Source organism: Equus asinus, chromosome 22 (genome assembly GCF_041296235.1).
Source record: "Equus asinus isolate D_3611 breed Donkey chromosome 22, EquAss-T2T_v2, whole genome shotgun sequence".
Lineage (NCBI taxonomy): Eukaryota > Metazoa > Chordata > Mammalia > Perissodactyla > Equidae > Equus > Equus asinus.
In genome coordinates this window covers 24,635,224-24,663,222 of record NC_091811.1, presented here as the reverse complement: position 1 = coordinate 24,663,222, position 27,999 = coordinate 24,635,224, and the positions used below count along the sequence as shown (strand labels likewise).

Genomic DNA, 27,999 nt, shown 5'->3' with positions numbered 1-27,999 from the left:
ACCCAACAGGCTGGGCTAGTGGTATATCAGTAGTCACACAGGACTAGACTCGAGATCGGAGTTCGCCACCTAAGAGATCTTTAGGAACTCAGGCTAAGGGGAGGCACTTTATTCAAATGCACGGCCTAAAAAGAAGGGGGGAAAGTACCTTGTAAATCTGAAACTATGTGGTCCATCACATGTTCCACCTCACAGACATTCTAGACGATGACACCTCCTCTTAAACTGCCATTTTATAAGGAACCGTATTTTGTTTGGAAGCCAAATATTTGCTTCATTAGAACAAAGAACAATTATAATTTAGCAGCAACCGAGAACACAACTCCTGATTTAACTATAGAAAAGGGAAGAGAGTGGCAAAGCGTCTCAGAAGGGAAATCGAAAGATCCCTAGGCCTATGTGAACATATCATATTATGAGCTTGATTTCTCAAGCATCACTCCAGCTGGTAGTCAGGAAGAAAGTCAACGCAGCTGTGATGGGAATGGAAAGAACCACTCTGCCCTCCGCACCTCCTGCCAGGCCCACTAGGGGCAGTGTTGTACACAACTCTAGCTCCAGGGCTTCACTCCAGGATGGAGGCATCGCCAGGGCTGAACCACACGCACACCCACAGTGTGTTTCTTTCTAGGTCAGAGCAATTCACAAGGAAACTCACATCAGGGAAGAAACTAAGTGTGCTGCTTACAGCTACAGCTGTTAGATCTAGCGGCACTTTGTCCCTCACTTCGTTCCAGATCTCTTAAGGCAGAAACTCCATCTCAGCAGCTAGTTTCATCCTATTTTCTTTAGAAAAATTCTCCAAATTAGTTGAGTACACAAGGAAATGTGTGTGCACATTCACTCCTGCCCTCCCCACATACATGTATAGACATACAATAGAAACACATACATACATACATACTCTGGGTTGTCAAGAAGACGGATGCTGCTGAAATGCCTAAAACGTGACTTCTTGCTTAAAAATAAAATTTGACTAATTATTCTCCAAGTATGGATTAGGCCCCAGCAAACTTTTATGAATATAGTTTGAGAAGACAGCAACAAAACTTTTAAATAGAGGCTGTCTTGAGGGCTTTCCTGATGGACTTTGTTAACATGTACATTATTCAAAACAGGCATATCATTATGGATTATAAAAATAGAAATGTATATATTCGTTAATACATATTCACAGCTTATGCTGGAATGGCTCACAGGAGAAATCATGGTTCATGCAGAAAAGAAACATTACTCAAGTAAATATAAAGAAATAAGATTAGGTCCATAGAGGCTGAGAACTTACAGTCAGTAATCAGCCCATTTGGTTTCTCTTTGTAGGGCAATCAAAAACAGGAAAGGAAGTGACAACTAAACACACAAACACATACAATTACATGAATTACATGGAAGGAATATAAATTAACCCATAAAGCAATGTGGGGTTAAGGTGCAAAAATACAATCTTCACCCATTTTTCTCTACTCTTGTGTTTTCAAGAATTGCAACATGTTAAATGCCATGGGTGGCAATACCAGCCAGAACAGGTCTGAATGTTTGTAAATTTTCTAAGTGTTGAAAGTTAAAGCAAAATCCTGTCAGATCCATGATCACACATTTTGGTAGAAATTGCAGATTTACAGAGATGACTACTGAGCAGTAGGTAGTAAATGGAGCCAAGAAGTATAATCTTGCCCATTCATCCTCCATAGGAATCAGAATATTGGCTTCGATCACTGACTCATCATTTGATACGATCTTCACCCTGAAAAATAAATCCAAAGTTATCAACGTAAGAATGTTTTTAAAGTCAATGAAGTTTGGTTAATCTGTTCTAAAATGCATGATTTTTTTTAGTTTAGTATCTACAGGAAGGCTATTTTTAAATACAGACTGAAAGAAAACTGCGCTGACTTGGCTATTTTTCATTAATTCAATTTATATTAAAGCAAATGTTACCTCATCTAATAAAACTTATCAAATGGCCAATCCTTCAGTTTTATACAAATTTTCTAGAAGATGAAAAGTTTACAATATTTCCTTACAACTATTTCGAGTGCTCTCAAAGCAATCACAATGGTGAAGAAATCAATACATGGCATCTTCATTTTAAAATCTTTACAGTCTCTTCAACAAATGGTGCTGAGACAACTGGATATGCATGCAAAAGAATTAAGTTGGACCCTTACCTCACACCATATAGAAACATTAACTCAAAATGGATCAATGACCTAAATATAAGAGCTAAAACCATAAAACTCTTAGAAGAAAACATAGAGGTAAACCTTCATGACCTCGGATTTGGCAATGGGTTGTTAGATCTGACACCCAAAGAACAAACAACAAAACAAGAAAAGAGATCAACTAGACTTCATAAAAATTAAAACCTTTTGTGCATCAAAAGACACTATGAAGAAAGTGAAAAGACCACCTACAGAATGGGAGAAGTATCTGCAAATCATACATCTGATAAAGGTATAAAATCCAGAATACAGAAAGAACTCGTACAACTCAACAACAAAATGAAAAACAACGTAATTAAAACATGGGCACGGGCCTTACACAGGAACTTCTTCAAACAAGATATATAAATGGCCAAGAAGCACATGAAAAGATGCTCCATCATTAGTCATCAAGGAAAGGCAAATCAAAAGCACAATCAGATACCACTTCGTACCCACTAGGAAGGCTATAGTTCCTAAAAATGGAAACTAAAAAGTGTTAGCAAGATGTAGAGAAATGGGAAACTTTCCTGTATTACTGATGGGAATGTACAATATTTTAGGCACTGTGGAAAACAGTCTGTGGTTCCTCTAAAAGTTAAATACAGAATTACTATATGACCCAGCAATTCCACAGGTACTCAAACACATACTTGTACATGTATGTTCACAGCAGCACTATTTACAGTAGCCAAAAGGCAGAAACAATAACCAATGTCCATCAACAGATGAATGAATAACCACAAACTGTGTTATACATACACAATGGAATATTATGCAGCCATAAAAAGGTATGAAGTACTGATAAATGAACCTTGAAAACATGCTAGGTACAGAAAGTCACATACTGTTTGATTCCATTTATATGAAATATCCAGAATAGGTAAATCCATAGAGAAAGAAAGCAGATTTATGGTTGCCAGGGATGAGTAACTGCTTCATGAGTTAGGGTTTTCTTTTAGGGTGATAAAATGTTTCGTAACTAGATAGAGGTGATGATTGTACAACATTGTGAATGTACTAAATGCCTCTGAATTGTTACCTTAAAATGGTTAACTTTATGTTACGTGAACTTCACCTGAATAAAAAAGAAATCCTTACAGTGAGGGGCCACTCTACTAGAGCCTGGACTAGGTGAGGACAGGCTCTACCCTTACAGCTATGTGACCTTAGGCACCTTACACAGCCCCTCTGCTATTTCGTCACCTACAAAATAAAATGTATAATTCTTTAACACAATTATCGGAGGAGATATTTAAGATAAATATAAGTAAGAGTACTGTATAAGCTGTTAAAATACAAAAGAAAGGTACCATTATTAACAATAACTAGAATAGTACACTCCCATTTATGGACTAAGTCTACCTAATAAAAAAATTCTATAAATTTACCAGTCGCTCTTTATAAACTCCACATAAAATGTATTTCAATATTTAGAACTAACGCCATTTCACTTGCTTATCAGTGTATTACAAATGACATCAACATTTTATTTTATTTAAAGACATACCGAGGAAAGTGGTCAACAGAAACCCCACCTGAAGACACTCCTCTAAATATAAACTCTCCCACGGGTTGCACTCACAGGAATTGCTGTTAGCGTCTGTCTTCCCAGCTTTTGTGTGCCTGCTTGAGTTCTGCTGAGATTTGCTCTGCTCTTCTCCAGTGAGTAGGGCCTTTATTTCAGAAGGGATTTTTCCTTGGTCCATTGCCATGCACCACTGCTTGTACTGAAATATGTAAAACATATTTAAGTAAAATTTTACTACTCAGAGTTCAGGAACCACTGGTAGAAATCCTAGACCTAAGATTCCCCTAACTAGACATCACATTAGCTGCTGGGAATTTCACCCTCCATGGCATCCTATTTAACACCTAGGACATGGATGAGGTCTTCCATCTCTCAGAAGGGGGAGAAGAAGTGCTGCTGAATCTCCTTCTTGTGATGTACAGGAGTGTTGCTCAGATTAAAAAGGCCCCTCTGGTTAAAAAAATCTCTCTCCAAGTGTGCTACTAATTAGAATTCATCTCTTTTTGCTAATTGTCACATTATTACTCCTACTCACCAAATAAATACTTTTGTAATTTCCTTTCTGTCTTTCATAAACATTTGCCAAACATCAACTATCTATCAGAATGTGAAGTAGGACTTTGGGGGTATCCCAAGATGAATCAGCCCAAAGATTATCCCTCAAGTGGCTTACATTGCAGAAGGTGAAAAATAATTTATAGCATTAAGTCAAATTCAATATATTAAAAAAAAAATCTACTGAATAGTGTACATCTGGACTCTCTTCATGCCCCAACCTTATTTTCTTACCTTCTAAAAATCTGAAGTAGTCTGTCCCAGTTTTGTAAAGATTATGAACGTATCATCTCTCTCTTCTTCTACCTGTCACCTCCTCCCCTGAGCTCACAGTAGTGCGGTTTAATTCTCTTTTACCTATTCTCTTCTACGTTTCTACAGCCACTTCCCAAAGTCTGAATGAATGAATGAGTGAATAAAACACGCCAAACGAATAAATGTTTAAACACAAATAGTATCATACAATGCATATTGTTACATATTGTGATACTTTTTCCACTTATCAATATATTATAAATGTTTTTCTACATGAGCAAATATATACGTGCACTGTGAATTTTTGCAAAGTAGTCCAATATATGAGTGCAGTATAATTTAACTAACGAATCTCCTATTGCTGTCCATTTGCGTTATTTTTCATTTTTTCTTTCATAAACAATCCCTCAATGAAATAGTCATGTACATTCTGCTCCCATCAGCAATGTATGAAAATACTTATTTGCCTATATCCTTGCTAACAGATTAATATTCTTTCCTGTGTTTGTCAACTGGATAGGTAAAAATTGGTATCTCCACCTTTTAATGTATACTTCTTTGCTAAGCTTAGGTTGATCTTTTCACACGTTTATTGACAGACTTTCTCACCATTTCCAGTTCCTCTCTGAGGGCACATATGGCTCTTTCCCGACTGGATACCAACTCTTCCAAATACTGATATCTCAGTTTTTTTCTGGCCCGGCACTCTCTTGCACTCTGCCGGCTCCTTTCAAGTTTTGCCTTCAAGTCAATTTTGGCTGGCTTCCGACCTCGTTTGCCGGGCTTCTTTACTTTGCCTCCAACCACCTTCAGCAAGAGAAGGAAGAAATAATTTTTTTCTCTTAGTTCTGTGTCGAGGAAAGTGACTGCAGCTGCATATTAGCAAGGAAAACATTTACGAGTAATAAATGAAGCCTATGGAACTAAGAAAGCAGAATCCCATCAAATGCCTTATGAGTCTTTAATAATTTTTTTCTGATACTTTTGATACCATGAATGTGAGAGGAGAAATAATGTAAGTTTTCATTATTTCTTCAGTAATAAACTTTAAATAGTTTAACAGTAAACTTTATGAACCATATGTAGCTAGATAATAAAAAAACTAAAAGATTGCCACTAAATATTTTGTTCATGAAGAATTTTTATTGACTCAAGAAAATAACTACAATAAAATAAGTAAAAAAAAATCAATATTCAAAACTTTCAGTAAGTTTCAGTATGATCTCAAAGTCATAAAACAATACATAGAAGAAAGGATGCTAAGAAAAGGTCAGTGAGGATTTCTCTGATGGGCGTGATTATAAATAGCTTTCTTCTCATTGACACTTTTAAATGTTTATAATTAGAAAAAATTAAAAATCTATGTATATATATGTGTATATGTATGTATCTTAAGCAATTTTCTATGAATTCCCTCTTCACATTTGTTGAGCCCAAAGGAACACACAGGAAGTCCCTGAAATCTCCAGGATGATTCTCTCCTGCCTTTAGAAGTCGGTAATTATAACCCTAGATTGTCTCAGGAGATTTCTACCTGCTCCCACTAGTGTCAGAAGACATCCTCTCAATATCCCTGTTACTCATTTACCTGCGTAGGCACAATTTTTAGGTGACTGGCAAAGTAATTTAACCTTCTTCATTGTTTGGTTTTGGAACCTCCCCAAGTTCTTATACAAGAATTAACCATGAGGTAAAGATGATGAATTTTTAAATAGATGAACCTGAACTTACACATCAAATAAATGTTCTTGAAAGCAGGTACATTTATGCCAATGAACAAGCTTTTTTGGAAAGCGCTTGTGGAGCCAGTATTTTACAAGTCACAACACAATATGCTTCATTACTTTAGAGTGATACATTATTCTTCAAATTCCCAAACAATTTGATTATCCACTTAGTTTATCTGACGAAGTTCTGATGATGTCTATTCCTTTCTGAAAATTACCTTCAGAGAATAAAAATGTCATAACTTCAATGTACTGAAAGGAATGTTGCTGAGGCTTTAAAGGCAATTCTAAAAGAGAAGACACAAAACTCAAACACTGGCAAATCACTGGAATAAATGTAGAAGCTTTCCCAGGTAACAAAATTCAAAGGATCAATATTCATTTGGACTATGAAAACTGATTTGTTTGTTTGAAATCACTATTTATATAAACCAACAATGCCCAGTATTCTGTAAAGATCAGATCATTACTAAGTATAATGGTTAGGTAAGGAAAACCAAGGTTTAAATGGGAATCAGCCTCATTTACCAGCCCTTATGTCATATCACGATGGCTAAGCATTGCATCTAGCATTTTATAGGGTGGCTCTGAAATGAGACAGAATACTCTAAGGTTCTGAGGAAAAAAATCTTTCCCTTCCACCACCATCTAGCTAGCTGCTTCAGTACTACTCCTAAATTAGTTTCAACTTTTCAAAAACTGGTCTTTTACGGCTTTTCTATTCTGCATCATCATGTTTTTATTCCAGTATAATAATATACACCTCAGGAAACTTTTCTTCAGAGCCAAATATGTGATACCAATTGCAAGATGACTAGTTGATTCAAATATTACTATGGACTAAATTTTAAATTATGCTTATATCACATCAATTGCACAATTTTAACAAAATATTTTAAAATCACCCTGCATTAAAACAGTCTATTTGCTATTGCCACAGCTTTTAAAAAGCAATATATTTACAGCATAAACTCATGTGTATAGTGAAATAAATGGTAATCAAATCTATTCTTTATGTAGTAAAATGAGTCATCAATCACACAACACTATAATCCAATACCTCATATATTGCTGTTTTTAATTAATTCAGGAGTGGCTGCCTTTGAAAAGCCAGCAACAGAACACAGTGTACTTCCCAGACTTCATTGATTTTTGAAACAAACCTAGCACAGTCATAAAAATCAAACAAAAGTTATAACCCTTTGTTTACTTTCATGGTAGCAAAATATTTAAATTGGAACTATTTTATTCCTTTTCTTTATTAGAAAGGCACAGTAAATGAATCCAGGGTTCCTGTATTTTATGTCATCTCCTGTAAAATTACATTTAAAACCACATAACCCCGACTTCTCTAGCTTAATTTTTCCCCAGTAACAGACCGTTTGGCTTTTGGTGCCAGCTAAAATCTGATTAGTGTACCAGTTTTCAAGAGAATCAAGTATAGAACAGAATTATTGTAAATATTAAGTATAATAATGTATGAGAGCACTTTGTAAAGAAAAAGATAATATACAAATGTAGGTTAGTAAACTAGCTGCCTTAACAACTGAACTTTATATATTTCATAAGCCATAAAGACTGGGAGATGAATACGGGAAGTTAATTAGAAATTAGGAACCAAAACCTAAAACTGAAATCAACTTCACAAATTCCTTAAATATCTCTGGGCCAAAAATCATTCTTACCAATGTTTCATAAAATTTTCACAAACTCAGTGATAACCACATAGGCCCTCTTGCTCTCTCCTCTTATTTCTTCTGTGAGGAAGCATATTAATGGCTAAATAAAAGTACTGATTTTTATGCACCAACACAAACCCCAAAGGAAGCTGTGAAACTAATCCCCCAATTTAGCATTTTTTTCTGTTCTAATTTTATTTCTATTGACATAGAGCCACATGAAAATTTAAATAGCTGTCTTTAAAACAGTATGCCATTGTTTTACCACTTTATCCACTGTCCATTTTACCTTTTTCCTCCCCAAAACACATTTGTGAGCTGGGGATAGAAGGCCTGTCTCCCTACCCCTCACCACGAGCTAGCCATTCTGTTTCTTTCTTTCTTTCTTTCTTTCTTTTTACCCTCCACAAAGAAATTATTTCACAAAGGTAGGATATTAGAGATGTCATATTTCAGTAGTGCCTCTGCAATACCAAGTCTGATTTCATTATATGTTAAAAATGTTAAAGTCTATCTTTTATAAGCAAGCAAGAGTGAAGGTCTTACTTTTCTGTTAACTACCTGTTTTTAACACTTTCTCCTTTGAGACAAGCTAAAACTAGATGTCATGATTTTTACAAAGTAAGCACCAGGGGCTGTCATATAATTCTATCTTAGTACACAGAAACAAGTATTTAATAAATATGACATAAAAAACAAAAGAAATTCCTAAGTAACCAATGGGTCAAAGAAGAGATCCCAAGGGAAATTAGAAAAATATTTTGAGATGAATGAAAAGGAAAACACAACATACCAAAACTTTATGAGATGCAGCTAAAGCAGTGCTCAGAGGGAGCTGTAAACACCTAAATTAAAAAAGAAGAAAGATTTTAAATCAATAACCTAATTTTCCACCATAAGAAACTAGAAAAAGAAGAGCAAATTAAACCCAAAGCAAGCAGATGGAAGGAAATAATAAATATTAGAGCAGAGATAAATAAAATAGAGAATGGAAAAACAACAGAGAAAAATCAATAAAACCAAAAGTTGGTTCTTCAAAGTTCAACAAAATTGACAAACCTTTAGCTAGACTGGCCAAGAGAAAACATTCAAGATACTAAAAGCAAGACTGAAAGAGAGGACATCACTATCAAAATAAAAAGGGTTACATGGGAATACTGTGAAAAATTCTTTGCCAAAAAACTAGATAACCTAAATGCAATGGACAAATTCTTAGAAAGACACAAAGTAGCAAAACTGACTCAAGAAGAAACAGAAAATATGAACAGACCTGAAACAAATAAAGACATTGAATTGTAATCAAAAAATTTCTCACAAAGAGAAGTCTTGGTCCAGGTGACTTCACTGGTGAATTCTACCAAACATTTAAAGAATTAACACTAATTCTTTACAAACTCTTCCAAAAAACACAAGAGGAGAGAACATTTCCCAACTCATTCCATGAGGTGAATATTAGCCTGATACCAAAACCAAAGATAGCATAAGAAAGGAAAACCATAGATTAATACGTCTTGTGAATATAGAGGCAAAAATCCTTAATAAAATACTAGCAGCAGACTGAATCTAACAATACATAAAAAGGATTATACATCTTGACTAAGTGCGATTTATCCCAGGAATAAACGTTGGTTTAACAAATGAAAATCAATTACTCTATATCAATAGAAAAAAGGACAAAAACTCTATGTTCATCTTAACAGATTCAGAAAAAGCACCTGACAAAATCCACCACACTTACATGATAAAAACACTCAAGAAACTAGGAATAGAAGGGAACTTCCTTCACCTGATAAAAGCCATCTATGAAAAACCCACCTAACATCATACTTAATGGTCAAAGAATGAATGCTATCTCACAAAGGTCAGGAACAAGACAAGGATCTTGTCTTCTCTTGTCATTTCTATTCAACATCGTATTGAAGGTGCTAGACACAGCAAATAGGCAAGAAAAGGAAAGAGATGGCATTCAGATTGTAAAGGAAAAAGTAAAACTCTTTCTATTTGAAAATGACATGATTTATATATAGAAAATCCTAAGGAATCCACAAAAAATTGTTAGATCTAATAAATGAGTTGAGCAAGGTTGGAAGATACAAGATCAATATACAAAAATTAGTTGTGTTTCTACACATGCTGAACAATCTGAAAGTGAATTTAAGAAAACATCCCATTGAGGCCGAGTGGGCGGAGCAAAATGGCGGGGTGCGCTGACCCGGGATTCTCTCCCCTCCAAAATACAACAAAAGATTGGAAGAACTGAATTTCAGAGAATAAACATAATGCCAGCTCGTTAGAGACCTACAATACCAAGAAGGCAGAGATCATAAACCTAGCTTTACACCTTCGGAGGCGCTGGAACGGTAGGAGAGAACATCGCTCCCTCCCCTAGAGTCTGCAATCCCTGGGGCAGGGGTCGGGAAGGAGCGGGGGAGGGGCTGCGCGACCGGGGGATCATCCAGGACTCCTGCCGCTGGTTCAGTGGAGACCCGCTGATGGGGGAAAGCTTCTGTCCGCGGGGACCCTATAAATCAAGGGCCTTGGGAGACCAGAGAACAGAACTGATCTGAACCCAGACCGGCGCGTGTGAGTAACAGCCCCTCCCCCCCAGCAAAGCCAGTGGGCGCAGCCATCTTGCCCCAAGGCGGAGAGCTAACACGCTGCTCTCGACCCCCATCTAGTGGCGACAGGCTGTAACTGCAACTGAATTCTACCACCATGAGAAAAAACTGCTCCTCTACCATCCAGCAATTTATAAAAGCCCCAGACCAGAAGGAAAACAATAAAAACACAGAATTAAGTCCTGAGGACTTGGAATTAGGTAAACGAAGTGATAATGAATTCAGAGCAGCTATAATCAAAAAACTCAATGAGGTAGAGAGAAAGATAGAGAAACAAGCCGAGTTCTAGAGTTACTTCACAAAAGAGATTGAAATCATAAAGAAGAATCAAACAGAATTACTTGAGATGAAAAACACAATGGACCAGATAAAACAGAATACGGATTCCCTGAATGCCCATGTAGACAACATAGAGGAGAAAATCAGCATAATCGAGGACAGACAGGCTGAATGGCGCCAGACAGAGGAAGAAAGAGAACTAAGAATTTAAAAAAATGAGGAAAACCTCCGAGAGATAATGGATTCAATGAGGAGTAAGAACATAAGGATCATAGGAATTCCCGAGAATATGGAAAAGGAAAATGGAGCAGAAAGTGTGCTTAACGAAATTATTGAAGAGAACTTCCCAAATCTAGGGATCAACAGAGAAATGTGTGTAGAGGAGGGTTTTAGATCTCCTAGATTTGTCAATGTAAAAAGACCCACCGCAAGGCACATAATAGTAAAGTTAGCAAATAGGAATGATAAGGAGAGAATACTCAGGGAAGTAAGGAAAAAAAAAGAGAATAACCTATAAAGGAGCCCCTATCAGACTGTCAGCGGATTTCTCTACAGAAACCCTACAAGCTAGGAGAGAATGGAGTGATATATCCAAAGCTTTAAAGGATAAAAACCTTCAGCCAAGAATACTCTATCCAGCAAGAATTTCCTTCAGATATGAGGGAGAAATTAAATCTTTTCCAGACAAACAAAAGTTAAGGGAATTTGTAACTAAAAGCCCTCCATTACAAGAAATCCTCAAGAAGGCTCTCATACTTGAAAAAAGAAAAAAAGGAGAAAGGGGACACAATCCACAGACTAGGGAGACCGAAGGATAGAACCAGAACAGGATAGAAAATATTCAACTATAGCATTAGGGTAAAAATAAGGAAACTACCAAAACAAGGACGATCTTAGCACTCTAACTACAAATTAATAAGACGAGTTGGAATAAAAAATGAAAATAATTATTTAGGAGGGGAAGAGCAAAGGGTCTAAATCAGTATTGGTCGAGTAAGTAAGAGACCACCAGAGAATAGACTATATTATACACGAGATTCTAAATACAAACTTCAAGGTAGACACTAAAATAAAGTACAGAACAGAGTCACAAATCATAGATAAGGAAAAATCTAAGAAACCCAGTATAAGAAATTGCAGTATTAAATGGGTAGTCTAAAGCACACAGGAAAAGAAACACAGGAAAACAAGATAATGAGCGACAGATTGACAGCATTAAGTCCACATGCATCAATAATCACTCTCAATGTGAACGGATTGAACTCTCCAATAAAAAGACACAGAGTGGCAAAATGGATCAAAGAAAAAGATCCAACAATTTGTTGCCTCCAGGAAACACACCTCAGCCCCAAGGACAAACAGAGACTCAGGGTGAAGGGGTGGAGGACAACACTTCAAGCAAATAGCAAGGAAAAAAAGGCAGGTGTTGCAATTCTCATATCAGACCAAGTGGATTTCAAAATAAGACAGGTAAAGAGAGACACAGAGGGACAATATATAATGATCAAAGGGACACTTCATCAAGAAGAAATAACGCTTATAAATATCTATGCACCCAACACAGGAGCACCAAGATTCATAAAGCAACTATTAACAGACCTAAAGGAAGATGTTAAAAACAACACAATAATAGTAGGGGACCTCAACACCCCACTCACATCAATGGACAGATCATCCAGACAGAAAATCAACAAGGAAATAGTGGAGCTGAATGAAAAACTAAAACAATTGGACTTAATAGACATATATAGATCACTCCACCCTGAAGGAGCTGAATTCTTCTCAAGTGCACATGAAACATTCTCTAGGATAGACCATATGTTGGGAAACAAGGCAAGCCTCTACAAATTTAAAAAAATTGAAATAATAACAAGCATCTTCTCAGATCATAGTGCTATAAGGCTAGAAATTAATTACAAGAAAAAAGCTGAGAAAGGCACAAAGATGTGGAGACTAAACAACACACTACTGAACAAGCAATGGATCATTGAAGAAATTAAAGAAGAAATAAAAAAATACCTGGAAACAAATGAAAATGATTGCATGCCATACCAACTCATATGGGATACAGCAAAAGCTGTATTAAGAGGAAAATTCATCGCAATACAGGCACATCTTAACAAACAAGAAAAATCCCAAATAATCAACCTTAAAGCACACCTAACTGAACTAGAGAAAAAAGAACAAATGAAGCCCAAAGTCAGCAGAAGGAGAGAAATAATAAAAATCAGAGCAGAAATAAATACTATTGAAACGAAAAAGGCAGTAGAAAGGATCAATGAGACAAAGAGCTGGTTTTTTGAGAAGATAAATAAAATTGACAAACCACTAGCCAGACTTACAAAGAAAAAAAGAGAGAAAGCTCAAATAAACAAAATCAGAAATGAGCGAGGAGAAATAACAACAGACTCTGCAGAAATACAACAGATTATAAGAGAATACTACAAAAAACTATATGCCAACAAAATGGATAACCTAGAGGAAATGGATAAATTCTTGGACTCCTACAATCTCCCAAAGCTCACTCAAGAAGAGGCAGACAATTTGAACAGACCAATCACAAGGAAAGAGATTGAAACAGCAATCAAAAACATCCCAAAGAATATAACCCCAGGACCAGATGGCTTTCCTGGGGAATTCTACCAAACTTTCAGAGAGGACTTAATACCTATCCTTTTCAAGCTATTCCAAAAAATTAGGGAAGATGGAACACTTCCTAACACATTCTATGAGGCCAACATCACGCTGATACCAAAACCTGACAAGGACACCACGAAAAAAGAGAACTTTTTCAGGCCAATATCACTGATGAACATAGATGCAAAAATTCTAAACAAAATTTTGGCAACCAGAATTCAGCAATTCATCAAAAGAATCATACATCAGAATCAGGTGGGATTCATACCAGGGACACAGGGATGGTTCAACATCCACAAATCAATCAATGTGATACACCACATCAACAAACTGAGGAATAAAAACCACATGATCATCTCAATAGATGCAGAGAAGGCATTTGACAAGATCCAACAGCCATTTATGATAAAAACTCTGAACAAAATGGGCATAGAAGGAAACTACCTCAACATAATAAAGGCCATATACGACAAACCCATAGCCAACATCATACGCAATGGGCAAAAACTGAACCCCATCCCCCTGAAAACAGGAACGAGACAAGGATGCCCTCTATCACCACTCTTATTTAACATAGTACTGGAGGTCCTGGCCAGAGCAATCAGGCAAGAAAAAGGAATAAAAGGAATCCAAATAGGGAGGGAAGAAGTGAAACTCTCGCTGTTTGCAGACGACATGATCTTATATATAGAAAACCCCAAAGAATCCATTGGAAAACTGTTAGAAGTAATCAACAACTACAGCAAAGTTGCAGGGTATAAAATCAATTTGCATAAATCAGTAGCATTTCTATACTCCAGTAATGAACCAACAGAAAAAGAACTCAAGAATACAATACCATTCACAATCGCAACAGAAAGAATAAAATACCTTGGGGTAAATTTAACTAAGAAGTGAAGGACCTATATAATGAAAATTACAAGGGCTTTCTGAGAGAATTGGATGACGACATAAGGAGATGGAAAGACATTCCATGTACATGGATTGGAAGAATAAACATAGTTAAAATGTCCATTCTACCTAAAGCAATCTACAGATTCAACGCCATCCCAATCAGAATCCCAATGACATTCTTTACAGAATTAGAACAAAGAATCCTAAAATTCATATGGGGCAACAAAAGACCCCGAATTGCTAAAGCAATCCTGAGAAAAAAGAACAAAACGGGAGGCATCACAATCCCTGACTTCAAAACATACTACAAAGCTACAGTAATCAAAACAGCATGGTACTGGTACAAAAACAGGTGCACAGATCAATGGAACAGAATTGAAAGCCCAGAAATAAAACCACACATCTATGGACAGCTTATCTTTGACAAAGCTGAGGGCATACAATGGAGAAAAGAAAGTCTTTTCAACAAATGGTGCTGGGAAAACTGGAAAGCCAGATGTAAAAGAATGAAAATTGACCATTCTTTTTCACCATTCACCAAAATAAACTCAAAATGGATTAAAGACCTAAAGGTGAGACCTGAAACCATAAGGCTTCTGAAGAAAATGTAGGCAGTACACTCTTTGACATCAGTATTAAAAGGATCTTTTCGGACACCATGCCTTCTCAGAGAAGGGAAACAATAGAAAGAATAAACAAATGGGACTTCATCAGATTAAAGAGCTTCTTCAAGGCAAATGAAAACAGGATTGAAACAAAAAAAAACCCACTAACTGGGAAAAAATATTTGCAAGTCATATATCTGACAAAGGCTTAATATCCTTAATATATAAAGAACTCTCGCAACTCAACCACAAAACATCAAACAACCCAATCAAAAAATGGGCTGGAGACATGAACAGACATTTCTCCAAAGAAGATATACTGATGGCCAATAGGCACATGAAAAGATGCTCATCATCGCTGATCATCAGGGAAATGCAAATCAAAACTACACTAAGATATCACCTTACACCCGTTAGAATGACAAAAATATCTAAAACTAATAGCAACAAATGTTGGAGAGGTTGCGGAGAAAAAGGAACCCTCATACACTGCTGGTGGGAATGCAAACTGGTGCAGCCACTGTGGAAAACAGTATGGAGATTCCTCAAAAAACTAAAAATAGAACTACCATACGATCCAGCCATCCCACTACTGGGTATTTATCCAAAGAGCCTGAAGTCAGCAATCCCAAAAGTCCTGTGCACCCCAATGTTTATTGCAGCACTGTTTACAATAGCCAAGACGTGGAAGCAACCTAAGTGCCCATCAACAGACGAATGGATAAAGAAGATGCGGTACATATATACAATGGAATACTACTCAGCTGCAAAACAGAACAAAATCATTCCATTTGCAATAACATGGATGGACCTTGAGAGAATTATGTTAAGTGAAATAAGCCAGCGAGAGAAAGATAATCTGTGTATGACTCCACTCATATGAGGAATTTAAAACTATGGACCAAGAACAGTTTAGTGGATACCAGGAGAAAGGTGGGGTGGGGGGTGGGCACAAAGGGTGAAGTGGTGCACCTACAACATGACTAACAAACACTAATGTACAATTGAAATTTCACAAGATTGTAACCTATCAATATAACTCAATAAAAATAAAATAATAAAAAAAGAAGATAAAAACAATGACAAACAAACAAACAAACAAACAAAAACATCCCATTTATGACAGCATCAAAAAATAAAGTACTTAGGAATAAATCTAACAAGAGAAGTGCAAGACTGGTACCCTGCAAGAAATTAAAGAAGATGTAATAAATAGAAAGACATTCCATGTTAATGCATCAGAAGACAATACTGTTAAGATGGCAACACTCCCCAAATTGATCTAAAGATACAACATAATTGCTATCAAAATCCCAGCTGCCTTTTTGCAGAAATTGACGAGATAATCCTAAAATTCACATGGAAATACAAGGGACCCTGAATAGCCAAAACAATCTTGAAAAAGAACAAAGTTGGAGGGCTTACACTTCTGATTTCAAAACGTATTAGAAACCCACAGTAATCAAGATAGTGCAGTACTGGCATGAGGATAGACACACAAATCAATGGGAAAGAAGTGAGAATCCAGAAGTAAACCTTTACATTTATGGACAATTGATTTTCAACAAGCTGCCAAAATAACTAAAAGGGGAAAGAACAATCTTTTCAATAAATAGTGTGGGACAAATGGATATCCAAAAGCAAAAGAATTAAGTTGGACTCCTACAACATGTCATATATCAAAAATTAACTCAAAATAGAACAAAAGTCTGAATGTAAAAGCTACAGTATAAAATTCTTAGAGGAAAACACAGGAATAAATCTTTGTGACTTTGGATTAGGTAATAGCTTCTTAGATATGATACCATAAGCACAGGCAACAAAAGAAAAAGTAAATTGGACTTTACAAAATTAAAAATTTTGTGCTTCAAAGGATACCATTAAGGTAAAAAAACAATTCACAGAATGGTAGAAAATATTTGTAAATCATACATATAAGGGACTTGTATCCAGAATATATAAAGAACTCCTACAACTCAACAATTTAAAAAGACAAATAATCCAATTAAAATGTGGGCAAAGTATTTGAATAGACATTTCTCCAAAGAAGATCTACAAACAGCCAAGTATATCAAAAAATGCTTGATATCATTAGTCACTAGGAAAATGTGAACCAAAATCACAAGATACCACTTCATACCCACTAGGATGGCTATACAATCAAAAAGACAGCCAATAACAAGTGTTGGTATGTATGTGAAGAAAAGGAACCCTCATACATTGCTGGTGGGGAATGTATAATGGTAGCCACTTTGGCAAACAGTTTAGTAGTTCCCCAAAAATATTAAACACAGAGTTACCATATGACCCAGCAAGTCTAATTCTAGATATATCGCAAAAAGAAATGAAAACATATATCCACACAAGAACTTGTACACGAATGTTCACAGCACCATTATTCACGAGAGCTAAAAACTGGAAACAACCCAGATGTCCATCAACTGGTGAATAGATAACAAAATGTGGTGTATCCATACAACGGAACATTATTCAGCCATAAAAAGAATGAAGTATTGATACATGGTACAACATGGATGAACTCTGAAAACATTATGCCAAGTGAAAGAAGCCAAACACAAAAGGCCACGTACTGTATGATTCCATTTATACGAAATGTCCAGAATAGCCAAATCTACAGAGACAGAAAGTAGATTAGGTAAGGCAGACAGTAGGTAAGTTAGGGCTGGGAAGGGAAGGAGAGAATGGCGAGTGACTGGTAATGGGTTCAGGGTTTCTTGTTTTTTAATTGGTAGGCTTTGTTTTTTAGAGCTGTTTACAGGAAAATTAAGCAGAAAGTATACAGAATTCCCATGTATCTCTGCCTTCCCCGTTCCCTCTATTATTAACATCTTGCATTAGTGTGGTACATTTGTTACAAATGATGAACCAATGTTGATATATTATTAAGTGAAGTCCACAGTTTACATTCAGGTTCTTTGTGTTGTACAGTCCTATGGGTTTTGACAAATACATAGTGTCATGTATCTGCCCTTCCAGTATCACACAGAATAGTTTCACTGCCCTAAATATCCCCTGTGCTCCACCTGTTCCATTCTTCCTGCCTAAACCTTGGCAAGCTTTTTTTTTTTTTTACTGCCTTTTTAGTAATCTTTTTGCTGTTTCTACAGTTTTGCCTTTTCCAGAACGTCACAGAGTTGGAATGATACAGTTTGATGTAGGCTTTTCAAACTGGCTTCTTTCACTTAGCAATATGCATTTAAGCTCCTCTAGGGCTTTTCATGGCTTAATAGCTCATTTCTTTTTTTGCTGAATAAAATTCCATTATATGGATATACCACCGTTTGTTTATAAGGGTTTCTTTTTGGAGTAATGAAAATGTTCTGGAATTAGATAGTGGTGATATTTCACAACTCTGTGAACATACTAAAAATCACAGAATTGTATACTTTAAAAGGGTGAATTTGGGGGCTGGCCCAGTGGTGCAGTGGTTAAGTTCGAACGTTCCGCTTCGTTGGCCCGGGGTTCTCCGGTTTGAATCCCGGGTGTGGATTGTCAAGCCATGCTGTGGCAGGTGTCCTACACAAAACAGAGGAAGATGGACACGGGTGTTAGCTCAGGGCCAGTCTTCCTCAGCAAAAAGAGGAGGATTGGCAGCCGATGTTAGCTCAGGGCTAATCTTCCTCAAAAAAAGAGAGAAAAGGATGAATTTCATGGTATGTGATTTATTTTTCAATAAAGCTGTTATTTAAAAAAAATGGTTATTTTTTTTAAAAAGACATGAACCTTTACAAGCAGAAAGAATAGTAAAAAAGTAAGATTCAAGGTGGCACAAAGACAAAAGCTTATGAGGAGAAAGAATATTATGGAGGGGAGGGGTCCGTATAGGATTCTAATGTATGAGTTTTAAAAGCCTGGGAATTAAGATAAACTACTGGACCTAGCCAAGAGGGAGTTCCTGATAATTCTAAATTTAACCATTACGGAGAAAGACAGAATAGAAACTAGTCTGCAAAGGCCTGAGCATAGATGGCAAGGCTTCCCAGTCAAGTTCAGCTTCCGCAGAAAGAGGAGACATAACTACAGGCGCATGCTCTTTAGGGGCTTCTTAAAATGAGGAAGCCTCCAGTGCTCAGATTAAACCCTATTCCCAAGATTCCTGGACCATTTTACTTCCAGCTTTTTAAGAACAAACAACAAAAACTTAAATTCAGGGGTCAAACAGGGTGTGCAGGGAGAGAGCTGTCACTGTGGACAAGGCCCCGAGTGAGACACTCTGCACGTTATCTCACGCTATTTCACACCCCTTCAGATGGGGTAAACACTATTACCCTCGTCTTTTCAGGTAAAGAGGGGAAATTAATTCCTTTATTCAACAACTACTTACTGAACACCCACTATGCCCCAAACACTGTAAAACTCTAGGAATATTGATGTAAGTAGAGTCCTTACCCTTACTGCACTTAGACTCGTGAAGAGAAGCAGACGTGAAATAAACAATAACGTTACAGAGAGCAAGATATCAGTACACCTAGGAGTGCTGGGAATGGAGCGATGGATGCACGCACGTGCACACACGCACACACACACACACAGATATGCACGGTGCATCTCTATTTCACAGATGATAAAATTTTAGTCCAGAGATTTTTAATGCCAGAGCAGGGTCTAGACCCTGAGTCCCCTGATCTGCATCATAGCAACTTGTCACAAGGTAAGTCACTATCATTAAGTGTGACTATTCCCCTCCAGATTCCTAGATAGGACTCATTAACCTGAACGTATAATTCCCTGAAAAGGCTCTAAAACTGACAGGTGCTTTATATGCACTGCTATATTAATACTATAAAGTCATTCATTTAATCCGATTCTCTGTGATATTAGGCACTTGATGGAGAGGGGCGGCAAGGAGGTTAACTAACAAAGTTTTTCATTTTATGCCTCCTAAAATCTCCCTCTACTACTGTGACTTTCCATGCCCACTCACTGAAGTCATGCCAATTTATTCCTTTATAAAATTTCGACTTAGTTCGTCCTCTCCATTCCTACTACTTACATTAGTCAGGGCCCTACTCACAGATTATTACAATAGGATCCCAACGGGTCTCCCTACCATCTCTCCTTTTCCACCTCCACTCCCGAGTCAATCCATCTTGCAAACAGCTGCCAAATTAACCTTTCTTTTCAGCTTATTAAAATAACTTTAGTGTGTTTTTCTTCATTGTAAAAAAGTAATACCTGATCATTATAGGAAGAATAAACTTTAATGACCCTTTGGCTATGTCACCCTCCAGCTCAAGAGAAGACCTCTGGCTCAGCACTGCTTACTAAGTCACCATATCCAGTATGTCAGTTTCCTGTGGCTGCTGCGACAATCAACACAAACTTGGTAGCTTAAAACAAGAGAAATTTATTCTATGTGTTCTCGAGGCCAGAAGTTTGGCAGGGCTGCACTCTCTCTGGAGGCCCTTGGGGAGAATCCATCCTTTGCCTCTTCCAACTTCTGGTGGCTGTCAGCATTCCTTGATTTGTGGCCACATCACTCCAATGTCTGTCTCAAGGGTCACACTGCCTCCATATCTGTCTGTCAAACCTCCCCCGCCTCACTGTTATGAGGACAATTGTCACTGGATTTAGGGCCCACGCAGATAATCCAGGATAAATTCCTCCTCTCAAAATCCTTAATTACATTTTTTGCCATATAAGGTAATATTCACTCTTGTCCCATATAAGGTGATATTCACAGGCTCCAGGGGTTAGGATGTGGATCTGTCTTTTCAGGGGCCACCATTCAGTCCGCTACATCCAGGCTCCCACTCACCACGCAAATCTTCTCTTTCATTATTCCAAGCAGGTACCCTCCATATCAAGTCACGCCGATACCCTTAGGGACCTCACCCCAGCCCCTGCATTCCCACCTCTACTCACCATTTCCCTAAGTGTTCCCCCTCCATCCTCCCACCGTCCAAAAGGGAAAATAAGCTTTCTTTGGTTAGGGTCAGCTCTAGCCCTCTATCTCTGAAGCTCACACTGACAATCACCCTCAGCCCAGGCATCATTTTTCGTCTCCAAATTTTTGGAACATACAGTTGATATCACATTGAATTTATGTTACATTGTGTTTTTTAGTGGTCTCACAGACTTAACTTCTATCTAGTCCAAGTACAGTGAGCTCCTCAGGCAGAGAAGTTGTGTTTTCTACTTCTTCTGCAATCCCCAGAGCATCTAGCACAGAGCCAGGTATTTATTAAAAGACTGATAGTCGAAGGAATAAATGCAAAGGAAAATCAGCAATATTTTTAAGTTGATTTAAATTGATATCACTACCACCACCAACAACTTACAGAAGTTATAAAAAAGAAAAAGTTCTCTCATAAGGGATATAAAATCTGAAAAACCAATTAATAACTCATTATTTTACCACCCTTTTTACACTTATTTACATCCTAATGTTCTACTTCTTAAGGCAACTTATAAAAGTTTCAAGTTGTTAAGCCTAACAGAATCACTGCATTTATATGAAGTGGTAGCATCAGCCCAGCTAAAAAGGAAAATAGCAGAAGGGCCTGTTTCACTTTTCTTTTAAAAACATTACGTGAACAGTTATCTTTCTTTGATTAAAGAAAAATAAGACAGATGTGAATGTGCCCAGCCACTGCTCTTTACCACTTTAAAGAAAAAACAAAACAAGTGGCTGCATTTTCATCTGGTGTTAAGGCTCCCAGAACTTCCTTCACAGCTGCGGGTTAGGCTTTTTCTCTCTTTTATTTACCAGAACTTCAGAGAGACAGTCTAATCACATCTTCCCGCTGCTAACCTTTCTTCCAGTTTTTCTAGTCAACAGAAGAAGAGAACGTAGGCATCTCTGAAAGGAGAGTTACCCCTGCCTTTCCTTTCCCAAACCCTCTGCCTGCCCAGCCCCCACCCCCAGCTATTATTGTTTGAAGCTAAATATACTACTACATATATTTTAGCAATGCCTGAAGCTGCTACAAACTGACTCAGTGAGAGTGGTCTATACTTAACTTTCTTCTTTCCCACCCACCTCTTCCTCAACTGCTACATCTGCCCTATGACTCCAGTGAAACTTCTCTTGGTAGGGTCACAAACAATCTCCTATTTTTCAAGCCCAATGGATACTTTTTCACTACTTCCTTTACTTGACCTTTTTTTGGTAGCATCTTGTAGGGTAGACTAAGTCCCCTCTTTACAATGCCCTCCTCCCTTAGACAGACGGCATAGCAGCTCTTCTTTCTGGCTCTCCTCTATCACTAACCTCTCCTTTTGAGTTTATTTTGTTGAGTCCTAGTCCTCAGCCTCTTCTGATCATTTTAGAGTTTTCTAGGGTTTCTCTTTAGCGCTCTCTTCTGTCCACATTCTTCACCCTCGAAGGATTCTAAGCCTGCTGCATCAGCCACAACCTACCGTGTAAGTCTCTAATACGGTCTTCAGCTCAGGCCTTTCTTCTGAGCAACTAAGCAAACTGGTGAGGAGCCCGAAAGGACTAGCATTTATTGAGAATGCATTATGTACTAAATTCTTTTGACATGGGCTCACATATATATTGCATTTAATTCTCACAATAATCCAATAAGGTTTTTTTTTTTTAACACATCCAGTTTATAGGTGAAGAAATTCAGTTCTGAAGAGATTAAATAATCTGTTAATCTGTCCAAAATCATCATAGCTTGAAAGTGGTGGAAATGAGATTTGAACTCTGGTTATATGCCAAAATCCATTTTCTTTCCTAATTGGACCATCTGCCTCTAATTTTGTCCCCTTCCTACATCTTTACCCTAATCCATTCTCCGTATAGAAGCATTTTTCTTTAAAAACACAAATCTGATATTGTCACCTCTGCTTTAAAATCCTTTAATGGCTCCCCAACATCTATGGCCTTGGTTTTCAAACTTCAGTAAGCATATGAGCCACTCAACTGGGGAGCCTATTAAAAATTCAAATTCTCAGGCTCCATTCCCAAAGATGCAGCAGGCGTCTTCTTTATTCCACACTTTGAAAAATACTGACCCAAATTTCTTAGCTCAACTTGCCAGGCATATCATGATCCTGCCCCCGATTATCTTTCCATCCTTATCTCTGCCCCCACCCCTCCTTATGCCTTATGTTCTAACGCAGGGGTCAATAAAGTACAGCCCTGCTGGCAAGCCAAAGTCAGCCTACCGCTTGTTTTGGTAAATAATTTGTGTGTGTGTGTGTGTGTGTGAGGAAGCTTGGCCCTGAGTTAACATCTGTTGCCAATCTTCCTCCTTTTGCTTGAGGAAGACTGTCGCTGAGCTAACATCTGTGCCAATTTTCCTCTATTTTAAGTGGGATAGCGCCACAGCGTGGCTTGATGAGTGGTGCTGGGTCTGCACCCAGGATCCAAACCTGCGAACCAAGGCCGCTAAAGCAGAGCGCACGAACTTAACCACTACACCGGCCGGCCCGTACAGAAAGTTTTATCGGAGCACAGCCACATCCATTCATTACATTCTGCCTATGGTGCTTTTGTGCTACAAAGGCAGAGTTGAGTAATTGCAACAGAGATCACATGGCACACAAATATTTACTACCTGGCCCTTTACAGAAAATTTGCCAATTCCTGCTCTACCTTACACCAAAATATATTGCATTTTTCAGTGCAATATGCTTTAATACAGTATATTTCCTCTCCCATTTTCAGAGGGACTCCCATTCTTCCTTACAGATTCATTCCTACTGTGTGAACCCATGTCTGACATACCTAGACAGTTAGGCATCCATTCTTAGTGCCCCCAAAGCACTTTGCCTCTGTTGCCCTCATTTCTTACCTCACTATATTATAATTATTTTTCTATATGTCTGCCTAGCCCACTGAAATGTAAGCTCCCAAGAATAGCTATAAACTCTTATTTATCTTTGTATCTCTACAGTCTAGCACAATGCCTGGTACATATTTGGTGTCCAACAAATGTTAGATAAGTTAATGAATGAACAGACTTTTCTGAAAACCTTAAAGAGCAAAACTTTCTGAATAACATCACTTAAACTTGGATTCCAATTCGTTTCTGTAGTATTAAAATTAGTCCTTAGGGTTAAACTACCTGCAGAGGCGCCCTAGTTAAAATGTGCACGTAACCTGGACAGGAAAGGAAGGCACACTCAAACGTTAATATCTACTGTCAGAGATTTGTTCAGTACATGAGCTGGCTCTTCTGTCTCGGTCTTGTGGAAAGTGCCGATGGAACAGAAGGACAGAAAAGTAGAAAATGTCAGAGCTTTGTGCCACTACCCAAGGAGGGTAGCTCCAACGGTAGCAAAGGATGGCTAAGGGGACAACAGGAGGGACATCTGGGCCAAAGGACAGGTCTTGGAATGTCAAAGAGATTTTTTGGCCAAGTTACCATTTTTGTGAGAGCCAGCACTATTCAGAATAACTGAAGGGAACTGAAGACCGAGTCTTCTCAGCGAAGGGCTAAGGAAGGCGGATGAAGCATGGCTGGCTCTCTCTCAGTCCCTCACCTGGAACTTGCTGTCCCACACTGTCAGACTGGGCAATACAGCAGGGTGGTCTTTTACCAGCTTATAGCCTATGGCAGGAACACATCTTGTCTAGGATATCTCAATTTACTCATTCGTTCATTCAATAAACATAAAAGTCGAACAGAAAATAAGAAATAAGAACCTTCTGTCTAGGATCAAAGCCTCCGAAAACAACACATTTCGATTTTCTTTGTAATTGAACACAGCAGGTCAGGGAGAAGGGCCTTTTGTCCCTAGCGGTGGACATGCAGGCGGGCTTGGGAGACCACCTTTCTTACACCACAGGACAGTTCAGGGCACTCCTTAAGTTCATTTCATGTCTCATCCCACTGCCCCTGTCCCACGTGGGGCCATAGTTAGGAGCAATGGGTAGTGGAGGTGTAAACACAGCTGCCAACATTATGCAATGGCACACACTTAAGAATTACTACAACGAGCATCTCAGGTGTCTACTGCACCGTGCTAAGGACCAAGGAAGTCACTGCTGGCTAATCCAATAATGATAACATTTTGTGATGCCTACTATGTGTTAGACTCTGTACTCGATGCTCTATATGCATTATCTCTAATCCTCACCAAAGCCTGCGAAGAAAGTATTGAGCATTTAACAGATAAAAATGGAAGTTCAGAAAGGTTAAATAACGTGGCCAAGATTTTTTCCTTCCCAACTAGCCTAGAGGGGACTGAGCCTACTCAGTCAGCATTTGAGTTTTGCTACTTACACTTTCCAAAGCCCTCACTTTTAGATGCCCAATCTATCTCTTGCTTTATTTTTCCCATTTGCTATTGTCTGTATACACTGGCTGGTTGGCTCAGTGGAGTACACTGACTAAAGAAAGCCCAGGTATAGCAGGGCTATCGCCTTAATGCCACTCTGTTCCAATTCAACTCAATCACTATTAACTAGCAGTCTATGCTGTATCAGGCACATTGCTAGATGCTTGGGAGGCAAAGCTTTGCCCCCATTCAAATCTGTCCTGCTCTTACTCCAGGAAGCCAGATGGCAGAATGAAGAGAGCTCTTGGCAAACTCATTCACCATCGCTGATGAAAACAAATCAGAATACAGAATCTTTATAAAGAGAGATCCTCACATCATCATCATCTGTTTCCTGACCTGTTCATTCAAACACTGCCTTTCTCTAACGGCTGCTCCTGCCCACTTCATCCTCTTCCTGTTGCCATGGCCCTGCTGCCAGCCAGTCTGTCATCCTTTACGCTCTCACCAGCACAGCCACCATCCTTCCAAGCCCTAACCCTCACCTTCCCTTATACGGGGGAAAATGGAACCTGAGACTCCATCACCCATTCACAATGCGAGGGAAAAGTGTGTTTTGTGTGTGAGTGTGTATGTATACACTAGAAGGACAATACAATTTGCAGGACCGTAGAGCACAGATAAAGGCAGGACTGGGAGCTTATTTCAGGGCTGTTTCATACCACCCGACTGCTGAACGAGCAGTCCAGGCTGGCTGCACATGGCATTTCAGTATTACTCATCCACAACTGTGGTTTGTATTCAAAGTGAAAGGAGTGTATTCACAGAGGCACTATCCATCTGAAAGAGATTTTCTTTTCCATAGTCAGTAAAGATTTAAGAAACTGCTGGTTTCTAAATAGTCTCATAAAAATAATGAATTAATAAAGTATGAGAACTGAATTCATTTTCCTTACCTGTGAGCCCTAGAGAAAGTAACCCAAATTTAACTTCACCCTTTTAGGCAAAAGAATAAAATTTTATACCCCCACTACAGTTTGCTAGTTTTAGAAAACAACTCCTATACGATTTTACAGGTAAGTAAAATAACTCAAAATCCTATGTATTTTTCTTGGACTTATTTGAGATTATTGAAGACTTTGAGAAAGTTATTAAATGTTTCAAAGGCCTGAAACGGAAACAACTGAAAATTATGTAGAATATACTGTGAGAGTCTCAAATCCAGGAAATTAAAGAACAATATGTTATTTCAGCATCCTTTAGTAGCCATAACGTTATTTTTGGGGAAAGATAATGGGGTACAGTCGTCAGATTTCATTTCAAAATTAACACTGAAAGATCAAGCTAGCAAAGACTTCTAAGAAAAATTATTTTCTGATTTTTCTGGAAAATTCTCAGAACTCTTCCTTTCTGTCTTGGAAATACTACTTCCCATTGGACGGGAACTGCTACTTCACAGGGAAACTGTTCCTCTAGGTGAGTCCCTATTCCAGAGTAGCACTGTGTTGGGCTTTCCCTGCTGTCTGTCACTTTTCTCAGAGCCTTCTGCAGGAACAATGAGAGGAGCTGATGTAGCATAGCACAGGCAGCACAGAGAAGCAGGAAATTTTTTCAGTCCCTCTGAGGATGGGTGGAACAAAATCCTGACAGCAGCAAAGTGTTACTGGTTAGATGGAGGAGAAAAGGGCATCCAAAGGAAAAAGCTATCATGAGCAGCATGCCAGAGACTGTGGAAAGCAAGACCTCAGGAAAGGATAGGGAAGGAGGGATTTCTACTTTAAAAACTGGCAAATTCTAGAAGTCTGGTTCCTTAAAAAAAATTCCAATTTCCTAAACATTCTAAAACATCAATAAGCTGATGATCAATAAGCTGACGTCCCTATCTTCATGAAATAAAACTAGACAATGTTAATGTAGATAAACAAAGGCAGAAAGAGTTGGTTAAACATAGATAAACTCTAAGAATTCACCAATAATGAACACTGTCTGTTATCTTATAATCACAGGGAGAAGTGATTTGGAGAGGGAAAGGGAGACGGGGATGGGACATCAAGACAGATTAACAAGAAGGAATTCACTACTTTCCTCAGAGAAGTCTTTCGAGAGGAGGTTAGATTCCAGACTCTGGACGAATAGCAACAGGAGCTTCGCAGAGTGTTCCAACCAACCACAGGAAAATAGCTCAGAGGGGGAGTGAACTGATTATATGAATGGGGCATTGAGTAAGGGAGCCCGAGAGAAGAAAGGGGAACCGTCAGGGGGAACAGAGGTGGTTCAGCGTGCCCTAGTTAAGGTCTCCAAACTGGAGAAATGCTGGGACTGGGCAAGGGAAGCCAAAAAGAAAAAGCACAGTCGTTTCTTTACTTGTCTCAGGAGGGAAGTAAAAAACTAGAGTTTGCACAACCTGAAAAAGCTGACAAACAGGCTTGCCCTGCGAGTGAAAAATTTCCAGAGAGGGCCTTTTCTGGAAAAACGCGGCCCCGGTGTTCCCTGAATTGCCGGTGGGTACCAGGGGGCAATAACTGGAGAGGCGCAGGGATGTCCCAGGCAGGTGTTTCTTGGGTGTTGGCATGGACTACCGAGCTGAGGCTCAGCGGTGGGACTAGCACTTAGCGACAAGCAGGCGGCGGCGGCGGCAGCTGCGCGTGCAAACCACAGGACTTACCTTACTGTCATCCATCTCGGCAGACAGGCCGGCCCGGCCAGGCGCGCCCTCCCCCTGCCCTCCCCCGGCTCAGCCGGCCTGGCCCGGCCCGGCCCCCGCCCCGGGGGAAGAAGGGGATATGGTTCTGCCTGCCTCCTCCTCTCGCCTAACAGTTCG

At 38.5% G+C, this 27,999-nt stretch overlaps 1 protein-coding gene across 2 annotated transcripts; it reads right to left on the bottom strand.

Moving 5' to 3' along the window:
* Positions 1-983: 983 nt before the first annotated feature.
* On the bottom strand, positions 984-27,999 carry CREBL2 (cAMP responsive element binding protein like 2). Of its 2 annotated transcripts, XM_044775148.2 has the most exons (5): positions 27,844-27,986; positions 8,742-8,793; positions 5,152-5,349; positions 3,787-3,931; positions 984-1,744 (listed from the first exon to the last, which is right to left on the bottom strand). In XM_044775148.2, exons 1-5 carry the CDS (start codon positions 27,852-27,854, stop codon positions 1,740-1,742), a joined length of 411 nt encoding a protein of 136 aa, XP_044631083.1. In that variant the 5' UTR covers positions 27,855-27,986; the 3' UTR covers positions 984-1,739. The 2 variants fall into 2 exon arrangements, with proteins under 2 accessions (XP_044631083.1, XP_044631084.1); XM_044775149.2 differs by lacking the exon at positions 8,742-8,793 and having other exon boundaries at positions 27,844-27,999.